Raw genomic sequence first — 13,481 nt, forward strand, 5'->3', positions numbered from 1 at the left:
TGTGATACAGTTGAGTAATAGTTGGATTAATGGTTGTTGTGGTTCCTCCAACAGTGCCTCTCTCTACTGTAGTCGTATTATCTCCTCGAGTGTTAATCTTTCGTGTTCTTATCTCCTTGTGTCTGAATATCTATGTGTTTTACTCACTAATATTACTGTATTTCTTTTCCTTGTCACGAATTACCAAGGATACTAGAAACATTAATAATATTTTCTTCACGAACGTCAACACAAAGTCGATTATACAAGACGTACCTTCCACGAACATCCACATGAAGTTGGTGAGTGTGAAGTAGTTGAGAGCCACGAAGAATGAACAGCCCACACTCACGTTAACCAGTGTCTGGAAGAGGAAGAGAACAACTGTGGTGAGAGATGACAGCTGTGAAAGTCCTCTGGGTGTGTGAGGAGGAGCAGCTCAAAGAAATGTTGGGGAAAGATGTTGGTGGGAATGTAGGATCATAAATCTCAGGAGAAAGAAATGAGGAGACTGAACACCATAAAGGGGGGGGGGGTGTATGTGGTGAGGATAACACTATATTACCACCATACACTACACCATTACTAATACTACCCTATGTGCATTTAAGTTAATATGATAGTTTCATTTGCGGTGATATTCAGAATTACAATAAAAGTTCGTTTCTTTCAGAGAAGAAGTAGAAAATCTATCAGATATGAGAGAGAGCGAGAGAGTTGTGCAAATAAGGTGTACATATTGTTGATCCGTCACCCCTAGCATCCCTTTCCCTTCTCCTGTCCTGGGTGGAAGAGTTCAGGTAGACGGAACGGGAAGACATAAATACATTAGCTTATCGATGGTGAAATATGGCCCCAGTAGCCTTGAGAGCCACGGGTGTTGATGTGTGCAGTGACGGACTGGCTCCAGAAATCAAAACCCGGGAAAAAATTCGCTAATGTTCCAAATATTTCTGCCCAAAACAATCTCCTCAAAGTTGGATCACCTACAGAATTGTCCCACAAATTACTCACCTGAAGATTGGCCCGCCTACCACCAGGTTATCCTAACTTTAACCACCTTAACACGGAAGACTACATAATAAGGTTATTAAAGTAGGATGGTTAATGTTTGACCTTTATTTGTCAATGTAAAGAAGGACATCAGAATGAACCCATGAGGCATTTACGGGTTTTGTGCTTTGCTGAAGTGTGTACAGTAGAGTAACTTGTGGGACACCATCTTCAGCTGACGGTGAACCTCTGTGAAGGCAGTGGTAGTAGTGGAGGAAGTGGTAGTAGTGGAGGTAGTGGTAGTAGTGGAGGTTAGTGGTAGTGGAGGAAGTGGTAGTAGTGGAGGTAGTGGTAGTGGTAGTGGAAGTGGTAGTAGTGGAGGTAGTGGTAGTAGTGGAGGTTAGTGGTAGTAGTGGAGGTAGTGGTAGTAGTGGAGGTTAGTAGTGGAGGTAGTGGTAGTAGTGGTAGTGGTAGTAGTGGAGGTAGTGGTAGTGAAGGCAGTGGTAGTAGTGGAGGTAGTGGTAGTAGTGGGCAGTGGTAGTAGTGGAGGTAGTGGTAGTAGTAGTGGTAGTAGTGGAGGTAGTGGTAGTGAAGGCAGTGGTAGTAGTGGAGGTAGTGGAGGTAGGTGGTGATGAGTGGAGGTGGTGTAGTGGAGGTAGTGGTAGTAGTGGGTGGTGGTGTGGAGGTGTGGTGGTAGTGAGGCAGTGGTAGTAGTGGAGGTGGTGGTAGTGTGGATGGAGGTGGTGGTAATGTGGTGGTGGAGGTGGTGGTAGTGTGGTAGTGGAGGTGGTGGGTGGTGGTGGAGGTGGTGGTAGTGTGGTAGTGGAGGCAGTGGTAGTAGTGGAGGTAGTGGTAGTAGTGAAGGCAGTGGTAGTAGTGGAGGTAGTGGTAGTGAAGGCAGTGGTAGTAGTGGAGGTAGTGGTAGTAGTGGAGGTAGTGGTAGTAGTGGAGGTAGTGGTAGTGAAGGCAGTGGTAGTAGTGGAGGTAGTGGTAGTAGTGAAGGCAGTGGTAGTACTGGGACCTAAGCTTATTTATAAACATTGTGTGTTACCTGGGCAGTATTGACAGTAGGACACACGAGTATTACTAATGCTTAGCCTTAACTGAAATGACTCTTTCATGACAGATACCGTGGCATGACAGATATCATAGCAACCATATCATTACCACATTTAGTTTTACCGTACCTAATATATATAAAACATCATTACGCTAAACCAATAGTCCTGTAAAGTACTAATTTATTACTAACTACACCCAAACACTCAAAGGCATTATATATTATACTCCAAAGACGGACACACGCCATCAACATACAGTATTAGCAAGTATCTCACCTGCACAGAAGCGTAGACAATCCAGAAGAGGTTGTGGAGCAGATATGTAAACAGAAGGTTTGTGTGGATGGTGTTACGAAGACATCTCAAGTCCCTGGGGGAGTTAGATAATGTTATTAAAACTAGTTATGCAGTTTAGCCACACAAAACCTTTAATAATTAGCTTTATTAATATTGTCAACATTCTGTAAAATAACTTGTATGTAATTTGCATACAGGTAATGTCCTCATTTCTGTGATGGTTTGTTTATGTAAATTTATAAACGAGAATGGAAGGAAAATATTATGATACGAAATTTTTGCCTCCGTGTTATATGTCTGGTGTGTATCGTAATACTTAAACTACTACTTCTACTACTACTTCTACTACTACTTCTACTAGAATTCAGTTCGGTATAAGAAACAGACCACAAGCTTCTTTTTTCAGATATTTTTATATAAAGATTAAACAATACCTTCACCCTCTCCACGTACACAACATTATATACACAACATCACGTACACAATACCACTTACTGTACCTAAGTACCACACACACCTACACATCACATATACAATACAATATTCACAACTTCACGTACTCAACATCACCCACACAACACCAAGTATACAATACGACACACACAAGACCAATTGCACAATGCCTACTACTACTACTACTACTACTACTACTACTACTAACACTACTACTTTGCTGTCACTCGGAATCGAGTATGACGATCATCCAGCTATGATACAATGAATTATTTGGGATGTGACCTTCATTGGAGAGTTTTGAGGTGACTAAAAAGGCCGATACGGGACAGGCAGAGTTGTTCACAGATGTTGCACATGTGGAGGGCTACAGATAGTGCGGGAAGGGCGGTGGCAGCGTCTTTCCGGCGTTGGCGCTTGTCTGCCTCGTTATGCAGTCGGACTAACTCGAAAGTATTGACACCTTCTTGTGTGGTGATCCTCCAAGCGTTACGGTATGGGGTAATCGTCTCCCAGGTGAGGGGGTCGATTTGAGACCTTTTCAGGTTTGTCTTAAGACTATCCTTATACCTTTTCAGTTGCCCGCCGGCGTTACGTTTACTATTCATTAGGTGACTGTAAAGTAGCTGCTTTGGCAGTCTACTGTTGTCCATGCTGGTAACATGGCCAGTGCAGGGTAGTTGTTCATGGATAATGGTAGCCTCGATGTTTCTACAGTTGGTGTCAGCAAAAATACTGGCATTTGTTCTCTTTTCTTCCCAGCGAACTCGGAGGATGGAACGTAGACTACGTTGGTGAAAGTTTTCAAGTGCTTTGAGGTGCCTCCTGTATGTGACCCATGTCCCACTGGGGAGGACCACTGCTCGATAAAAATGCAGCTTTGTAGAATATTTCAGCTCCCTACAACTGAAGACACGGTATCGGAGACTGCCAAAGGCTCGAGACGCACATCTGATCCGATGCTGAATATCTTCATCGATGTCCGCGGTGGTGGACAGGCGGATGACGAGATACCGAAAGTGGGTAACATTAGAAAAGGTAGGACCGTTAAAATGGATGGATGGTGGAGGTGTGTCTAAACCAGGGGCAGGTTGAAAGAGAATCCGAGTCTTACGTATATTCACCTCAAGGCCGAAGTGTGCATACGCATTTGCGTAGGTGTTCAGGATCTCCTGTAGGTCGCGTTCAGTGTGAGCGACGAGAGTGAGGTCATCTGCATACTGAAGTTCAGTAATGGAAGCTGCCGACACTTTTATTTTTCCCTGAAGTCTTATGTTGAAAAGACCCTTCATCCGGTACTCGACATTCACCCCGCCGGTTAAATTGGCACTGGCACGAGAAAGGAAGGCAGCCAAGAAAATGGAAGAGAGAGTTGGTGCCACTACACACCCTTGTTTAACCCCTGTTTGGATGGGGAAGAACTCAGATTGGGTGCCATTGTGCAGGACACTGCCGTTCATGCCATCGTGAAGTTGCCTCACAATGGCAATGAATTTTTTGGGGCAGCCAAAACGGCTGAGGGTTGCCCCAGAGGGCTTCCCTGTTGACCGAGTCGAAGGCCTTGGTTATGTCAATGAAAGCCACGTACAGGTCACGATGCAGTTCTCTGCACCTTTCTTTTATCTGGCGGGCAACAAAGATCATGTCAGTGGTGCCACGTGATGGTTTAAAGCCACATTGAGATTCTGGGAGGAAGTTTTTGGCCTTAGGAAGAAGTCTGTTTAGGACTTGGTCAGTAATCTTGCCAGCTAGGAAAGAAAGCCAACCTAACCCCACCTAACCCCTGAGTTATGTGTGAAATTTGACTAGTTGTGATGAATGAAGAAATTTCATTAACTTCCTTTTCACTTTAACTTATCTCTTTCTCCCTCTTTTCATTTTTCCTCTTTCATCCTAACTTCCTCTTTCATCTCCCTTTCTCTCCTTCCCTCTCTCTCTCTTCCTCCATCTACAATCATAATTCACATATCATAGCCTATGTTCATAATCCTCATCCTCTTCCTGCAACTGTCAAGTGAATTGTGATACCCGGAGGTGTAGTTGCAGGAAGCATGGTCTAGAGTGCTCAGTTGCTTGTGGATATTACAGAGGGGTGGGCTGCACAAATGCCATGTCATCTGTGGACACCCAACCCGAAGATGACAATACTGAGTTTAAAAAGATTCCATGTCATATGTTGATGAATTTCATCTGACTGACATGCTATTTGGTGCACTTTGTTTACGTGGTAACGTGATCTTTACTAGCTATATGACTTATCTACGCACATTAAAAATATGTTATGAAAATAACCTAAAATTTGTTTTCCAATAATGTGTTTAGTTATAGGAAACTGCAGTGATAAAGATTTTGTTCAATACTGGAATAGTAAAGATTTTTGGGGGTAGTGGTAACCATCTATAACATATAAAACCGTGTACAGTTCTTTAAAAGCTTGCATTATTTCATTCAAAATTGTTTTAAATAAGGACAAGGGAGAGCAGGATAGGAAACGGTTACCATAATGCAGTAGTTATGTTATAATTACAAATATAGAGTTAATGATCAAAGTCGGCAGGAAAAAAAAACAAAATTTTTAAGTTAATAAGTATATTTATTTCTGATTTTCAATAAAACTTGACAACAAATCATCATTACAAAGGTATGTGTTAATAACCAGTGATGGTATCTTTGGCTTGATACCAAATATTCCACTGTATCCTTTTATTTATATAACTGAAAAAAAAAACGTAAAAAATATAAATTATTTTCTTCCTTATATTCAACAAAATTTGTTAAGTTTGAGGCCAAATTTCTTAGCTCTCGCTTCTATAGCTGCCCTTTGTTCTTGACTTAAGCCTGGGCCGGAGTAGGGCCTCTTGTTGCCCACAATCATTTTTCTCTCTGAAGAGGGGTTTTCAGTGGTCACTAGCTCTTCTTGCTTTGGGACCACTTTTTCTACATCCACGGGACGTTTCAGAGGACACATAAGTGTAGAAAATGTTTCAATTTCTTCTTCTGGCATGAGTGGCATTTCTAAGCTTGGCGATTCATTCTCTTCTTTTCCTCCTTTACGTTCAGGAACGTATTGTGTAAACGTCTCGGGGTTGCGCCATTTCATCCACAGGTAGACGTATGCTTGGTCGTAACGCTTGCCCATGCGTTTCATCTTAATCCCAGTTCGTTTTAGATGCATTCCAAAATTGGAGAAAGCAGCCTGAGTTAAACCATTCTTTTTGCAGTAAGAGACATAATCGTCTTGCAACTCCTTACGAAAAATTCTGTCATTGTCAAAATCACTGAAGATAACCTTTTGAAGTATATAAGTCATGAATGAATCTCGGCCAGGGTAAGGGCGAGGGTCGTTGACAAATTCAGCAAAAATTCTGTTTTGCAAGTCCATTTTGTCGATATGGATTTCTTACATCTTACTCAAGGACATCAATTTATTTTTCGGGGAGTTGGAGCAAAAAAGTAATATTACTTAGGTTGGAACTTTCAATAGTGAGGTTAATTGAGTGGTAAAATTTATTATAGTCGAGAGACAGAATTGTGGTGAAGATCGTAGTACAAATCTATCCTCTCCTTACTACAATCTCCCTTCCCTTACCATCCTTCCACTGATTGAGTGTTGCAGTGAAGATGTAGTACTAGTGTTGCAGTGAAGATGTAGTACTAGTGTTGCAGTGAAGATGTAGTACTAGTGTTGCAGTGAAGATATATTGTGTTGCAGTGAAGATGTAGTACTAGTGTTGTAGTGAAGATGTTGTACTCGTGTTGCAGTCAAGATATATTGTGTTGTAGTGAAGATGTAGTACTTGTGTTGCAGTGAAGATATATTGTGTTGCAGTGAAGATGTAGTACTAGTGTTGCAGTGAAGATATATTGTGTTGTAGTGAAGATGTAGTACTTGTGTTGCAGTGAAGATATATTGTGTTGTAGTGAAGATGTAGTACTAGTGTTGCAGTCAAGATATATTGTGTTGTAGTGAAGATGTAGTACTTGTGTTGCAGTGAAGATATATTGTGTTGTAGTGAAGATGTAGTACTAGTGTTGCAGTGAAGATATATTGTGTTGTAGTGAAGATGTAGTACTTGTGTTGCAGTGAAGATATATTGTGTTGTAGTGAAGATGTAGTACTAGTGTTGCAGTGAAGATATATTGTGTTGTAGTGAAGATGTAGTACTTGTGTTGCAGTGAAGATATATTGTGTTGCAGTGAAGATGTAGTACTAGTGTTGCAGTCAAGATATATTGTGTTGTAGTGAAGATGTAGTACTTGTGTTGCAGTGAAGATATATTGTGTTGTAGTGAAGATGTAGTACTAGTGTTGCAGTCAAGATATATTGTGTTGTAGTGAAGATGTAGTACTAGTGTTGCAGTGAAGATATATTGTGTTGTAGTGAAGATGTAGTACTAGTGTTGCAGTGAAGATATATTGTGTTGCAGTGAAGATGTAGTACTAGTGTTGCAGTGAAGATATATTGTGTTGCAGTGAAGATATATTGTGTTGTAGTGAAGATATATTGTGTTGTAGTGAAGATGTAGTACTAGTGTTGCAGTGAAGATGTAGTACTTGTGTTGCAGTGAAGATATATTGTGTTGTAGTGAAGATATATTGTGTTGTAGTGAAGATGTAGTACTAGTGTTGCAGTGAAGATGTAGTACTAGTGTTGCAGTGAAGATATATTGTGTTGTAGTGAAGATGTAGTACTAGTGTTGCAGTGAAGATGTATTGTGTTGTAGTGAAGTTGTAGTACTAGTGTTGCAGTGAAGATATATTGTGTTGCAGTGAAGATGTAGTACTAGTGTTGCAATGAAGATGTATTGTGTTGTAGTGAAGATGTAGTACTAGTGTTGCAGTGAAGATGTATTGTGTTGTAGTGAAGATGTAGTACTAGTGTTGCAGTGAAGATGTATTGTGTTGTAGTGAAGTTGTAGTACTAGTGTTGCAGTGAAGATATATTGTGTTGTAGTGAAGATGTGGTACTAGTGTTGCAGTGAAGATATATTGTGTTGTAGTGAAGATGTAGTACTAGTGTTGCAGTGAAGATGTAGTACTTGTGTTGCAGTGAAGATATATTGTGTTGTAGTGAAGATGTAGTACTAGTGTTGCAGTGAAGATATATTGTGTTGTAGTGAAGATGTAGTACTAGTGTTGCAGTGAAGATATATTGTGTTGTAGTGAAGATGTAGTACTAGTGTTGCAGTGAAGATGTAGTACTAGTGTTGCAGTGAAGATATATTGTGTTGTAGTGAAGATGTAGTACTAGTGTTGCAGTGAAGATATATTGTGTTGTAGTGAAGATGTAGTACTAGTGTTGTAGTGAAGACGTAGTACTTGTGTTGCAGTGAAGATATATTGTGTTGTAGTGAAGATGTAGTACTAGTGTTGCAGTGAAGATATATTGTGTTGTAGTGAAGATGAAATAGACAAGCAGGTGCGGTAAGTGAGGTCTGGGTATACTAGCAGGTGCGGTAAGTGAGGTCTGGGTATACTAGCGGGTGCGGTAGGTGAGTCTGGGTTAGGTTAGGTTAAGTTAGATTTTTTCCCTATAGATTCGGATTCTTCCCTATAACTGAGAATGTTCTCCGGTATACTCTTATGGTCTCCTGTACTATGAGAGAGGTTCTGTAGTTCATCACAATCAGTACCTCTCATCCTACCTGTTAATTAGTTCTGCAGGTGATGTTTACACAGTACCTGATAATGATTTCTAATTGGTTATTGTACTTATAATAGTTTGTTTAGTCAGTAAATACAAAGTGAATAACAACAGAAGAATTATTAGCATTATTGAACCTTTCAAGTGATGTGGCAATTTGGATACGTGTTTATGTCTGGGCAGATGGAACACTGTTTATGTCTGTCTGTCTGTCTGTGATTTAGGTTTATTATCAGGTGTAAGAATCGTATAATATATAGTTTGGGTAAGTTCATAATATCATGTGATTGGTTTGGATATACTGAGGATCGTGAAGTGGGATGGTGATTGTTTATGTCTGTTTTTTATTGTCTACGTAGTGATTGGCTGTTAGTCAATCTGTATATAGTATTTTAACTTAAAGAATGTAGCAGAGAGAGAGAGAGAGACTTGCGTATTATTATTCTTGTAATTTTCGTTATTTCTACTCAACAGTGATAACTTAATTTGGACGGGTCATTCCATCGAAATAAACCCAAACCTGTGAAGTAAAAATAAAATGCAAAATTACTTCCATTGACTTTTTACATATGATTTCGTTTATATGATTTCTGTTTCGCTTTTGTCTGATAAGTTCAACGGACAATCTGACCGGTCTCCCTCGTTCTTATAAATGTTGATGATGGAGAAGTCTTTAAGAGCTTGGGGGGATTTCCTCCTTTATAATCTCCAGTAGAGAGTGGAGACGGCTGGTAAGTAGAGGTCCTCCTGCTTTATATACCTCGGCTGGGATTTCATCAGGCCCTGAGGCTTTGTTATTTTTCATCTGTTGATGGCAGTAGCTACCTCATCCAGGGATGGAGGATAGCTAAGGTGGGTCAGTTCTGGATGCTGAGGGACCTGCTGGGTAGTCAGGACATCCATATTCGTGTTTCGGTTGAGCAATGAGTAGGAGTGGTCTTTCCAGCTGTGAAGGAGGCTTTCATCGTCTTTAATTATGGAGTTACCGTCGGATGAGCGGAGGGGGGCTGCACCACGAGTGATTGGCCCCAAAAAGTTTTGGTGGAATTTAAAAATTCGCGCATCTTGTGCGGATTTGCAAATTTTTGTGTTTCACATGCTTTTATTTTTAAACCAGTCATTCTTTAGATTGTTAAATTCCCGCTGGGCCGCTGCTTTCTTCTTGAGGAAGTTATCAGCTTTGGTCCGAGACTGAGGGTTGTTCTGTCAGTCAGTTAAAGCAGCACGTTTATCATTGATGAGGACATAGATTGCCGGGTCATTTTCATCAAACCAGTCCTGGTGTATTCTTTCCATCTGGCCGAGGGTCTCTGCAGGTTTTTGTCATAAAAGTGTTGAGAATATCCCATTCGGCACTGGGATTTGGGTTGTTTGTTATCGGGTTGTTTATCAGCCCATGCTCGAGTTGCTCTCTGAAAGCATGTGCTACCACTGGATCCTTCAGACGCTTAGTGTAAAAACCTCTTCTAGAGGCTTGCTGCCTTCGCCGTTTTGGGGCGAACTGAAATGAGAGCTTGGCTCTGACGAGCCGATGATCAGTGTCGCAGTGGTCTGAGGCACGCATGGCACAGGTGATGAGGACATCTCTGCGATATTTTTCTCTGATAATGATGTAGTCTAGGAGATGCCAGTGTTTGGATCGTGGGTGTTGCCACTAGCCCTTGAACTTGTCGGCCTACCTAAACAAGGTATTGGTGATTGTGAGGTTGTGTGAAGCACACTTGCTGAGGAGGTGTAGGCCGTTGGGATTACACTTGCCTGGTCCATTTCTCCCTATGGTTCCCTGCCAAATGTCAGCGTCTCTGCCAATTCTGGCATTGAAGTCACCAAGGAGCACAACCTAATCTTCTCTGAGGATAGAGGTTAGCACTCTTTCGAGGTCGGCGTAAAAGGCCTCCTTGATGTCATCCTCTGCATCCGGTGTTGGGGCGTATGTACTGATGAAAAAGGCATTATGTGAGTGATTCAGTGGGACTCGGAGCGTCATGAGGCGCTCGTTGATCACAATAGGCATTTCGGTTAGCCTGTGTAGGATGCGTTGGCGGATGGCAAAGGCAACTCCATAAATGCAGTTCCTCTCTGCAGCAGGCTTACCCTTCCAGAAGATGGTATAGCCAGACCCCTGTTCTGTGAGTTAACCCTTGTCTGAGAGCCGGGACTCATTAATGGCTGCTATGTCGATGTTACATCTAGCCAGCTCTTTTGCCACAAGAGCAGTTCTTTCAGGATGCTCATTTGTGCCAGTTTACCTGACGACCATAAGAGGTTGTATAGTTTGTTTTTGTTTGAATCTGTGATTTTGATTGTGTTTTCGACTGCATAAGGATGACCTTACTGGGTGCGGTTATCCAGTCATTTTTTTTTAGGCAGGCTATGTTTAGGGCACCTTTTCTAGCCCCCTCCCCATATGGAGTGAGCAGAGTGACTCCTCGAAAGGGCTGCTCAGTCGCACAGACAGGACCGGATTGCACTGCTGCCTATATCCCAGTGTAAACGACCATCTTAACTGTGCCGCCCATGTGCAAAATTTTGACTAGAGACTCCCGGCAGTCATCTCTGCCTGTCCCCGACGCCACTCGTCCATCACCATAGGACTTATGGGGGTATAGGGGTTTTGATGATGATGAGAGGTATGATGAGCTGGATGATGGCTACTAGTGAATTGATTTATGTGGTGAGGCAGGAGCGCAGGCTGCAACTATACATTTTGGCTCTCCCTTTTCCTGATCCAGTGGTGCAAGTGTTGTAACGACTGGGGAGAGGGAGAGTTGCAGTGGACTGCAGATAGACCAGTTCGTTGGGTTTCGCCTAGTAACCTGTCTATCATGTATTGCCTTCATCCCCCAATGCAGTCGTTGGGTTCCCATGGTGGAGCTCTGTAAGCATGTCTGCCTGATGCGGGGCTCCTCCGCAGATTTTTCGTTCGGGGTTTACTCCTGTAGCCTTATACCTACCAATGCTAATCCGCAAGGCAGCGGGACAATGGCTGGTAGGTATTAGGACGTTTCCACATGCCAGTGGGCCTATGCGCCGTCCCTCTGGGGCCCACTGCTACTCCGAGATTCCCTGCTGATCTAGCCTGGGCCCACGAGGCACCCCACGAGGCAGGGGAGGACTTATGCAAGTTGCTTCCCTGTTCGCTACGAGTGATAGCCAGCGGCGGTAGCTGAAAGCGAGAGGAAGGAAGCAATGCCTCACCTTAACACTAACATAATGTTGCTACACTCAATGCATTACACCACCCTGTACGCGCGCACACGCGCGCGCGCGCACACACACACACACACACACACACACACCAATGTATGTAATAAGTCATTTATGTCCAATGTATATTTTCAGCCTTCGGGCTGCAAACTTTTTCAATAAACCGTTTATTATTATTATTATTATTATTATTATTATTATTATTATTATTATTATTATTATTATTACACTAAAGGAATATGGTTTTTAATAAATTTCAATCATTTTTAAATTAATTTAGAGGTTCTTAATATATATTTGGTTGGGTTTTGGGCCGCGTATTGTTGAGAAAAATAATTAGACGGAATACAGAACCGAGAAAACTTTATCAAGAGTTTTATTATGTTAGATAAGCTGTGTTGCCTCTCTTATTATCTGCCATGCCTTGCTTCCTTCACTATCTATCCACCCTTTCTTTCTAATCTATCTATCCATCTATCCATCTATCTATCTAACACTATCTCTCCATTATCTTCATTGCCTAGTTTTTCTTTCCTCACTCTCTATCCGCCTCTCTGTATCTCTCCCAGGTTAATGAAGGTGAAATACGTAGAGCGAGATGACCACCCCTCACACCCCAGTCTTGCCTCACACCTCAGTCTTCCCTCACACCTCAGTCTTGCCTCACACCTCAGTCTTGCCTCACACCTCAGTCTTCTCTCACACCTCAGTCTTCCCTCACACCTCAGTCTTCCCTCACACCTCAGTCTTGCCTCACACCTCAGTCTTCCCTCACACCCCATAAAAATTGATAAACACAGAGGAACAGATACAAATATATTTCCTTAAAATAAAAAAAAAGGTCCTGAAACAGAAAATTAATGATCACAATTGTTAAGAAATACCAGAGGCAACTTACACACATTGATGTGAGAGAGAGAGAGAGAGAGAGAGAGAGAGAGAGAGAGAGAGAGAGAGAGAGAGTCACGACACTTACTTGAAAGAGATGAAAATCCAAAGGGCCAAGGTGACAGCGACGAGGCTAACAGAGTTCCCTATGTAAAATATTGTGCTGATGGTGTTGACGGTGGAGCCCTGTACCTCGCTGTTGTTGGTCACGGCGTTGAGGCAGAAGTTATAAAACGACTTCTTAGACCAGGTGCCGTTCGGGTAACAGTACAGCGTCGCGTTGTAGTCTGCGGGAAAAGATTGAAAAGAACTTGAGGCTTTTGATTGATAGTAAACATTGACGGGAAGGAAAAGGATTGTACTGGTTGATGTTTCAGTACAATGGGATAATTGATATATTTTTTTGTTTAAAGATAATGAGATTTTTTTTCAGCAATAGGTGGTTGTTAAAAGGAGATAAGTTGTATATTAAATAGAATTCGTCGTTCGTTAAAGAAAATGGAAGAATGTGTGTAAGAAAATCCCATGTTTGTTGAAGAAAATTAGAATTACTTTGAAGGAAAATTGACTGTTAAAGAAAAAAAGGTATTGGTAAATTATTTTGTAAAAGAATATTGATAGTTGGTTAACTCGAGAAGAAAGTTCACTCCCCTCTCTTTCTCTCTGTCCTCTCCTGTGTCTGTTTAATATGTATGTGTGTGTGTGTGTGTGTGTGTGTGTGTGTGTGTGTGTGTGTGTGTGTGTAAACGTATGAATATTTATACAATATTTCTCTTCAAAGTTTCATTTCTAAAAATCTCTATCCTCCAAGATTCACCTCCAAAATTCACTCCGGTGGTCGTACTCTCCAAGGTCGAGATGTAAGAGTAACTCAGGTGTTGCCAGCGAGTAATTGGGTTGGTGGAGGTGTAAAGGTTCGTTCCCGACCTGCCCAGAGTGTCAATAAAATCACCTGCGGA

General features: G+C 41.8%; 1 protein-coding gene across 3 annotated transcripts in view; it reads right to left on the bottom strand.

Annotated features, from left to right (window-relative positions):
- LOC121879999 (diuretic hormone receptor-like) overlaps positions 1-13,481 on the bottom strand; it is an 80,561-nt gene that overhangs the window by 3,570 nt on the left and 63,510 nt on the right. For all 3 annotated transcript variants that reach the window (XM_042386917.1, XM_042386906.1, XM_042386898.1), the window contains 3 exons: positions 12,611-12,809; positions 2,310-2,403; positions 256-343 (listed from right to left, as the gene is read on the bottom strand). In XM_042386917.1, coding sequence (XP_042242851.1) covers positions 256-343; positions 2,310-2,403; positions 12,611-12,809 — 381 coding nt within the window. The remainder of the gene's footprint in view (positions 1-255; positions 344-2,309; positions 2,404-12,610; positions 12,810-13,481) is intronic.

This window comes from Homarus americanus, unplaced genomic scaffold, assembly GCF_018991925.1.
Source record: "Homarus americanus isolate GMGI-L3 unplaced genomic scaffold, GMGI_Hamer_2.0 scaffold50564, whole genome shotgun sequence".
Taxonomy (NCBI): domain Eukaryota; kingdom Metazoa; phylum Arthropoda; class Malacostraca; order Decapoda; family Nephropidae; genus Homarus; species Homarus americanus.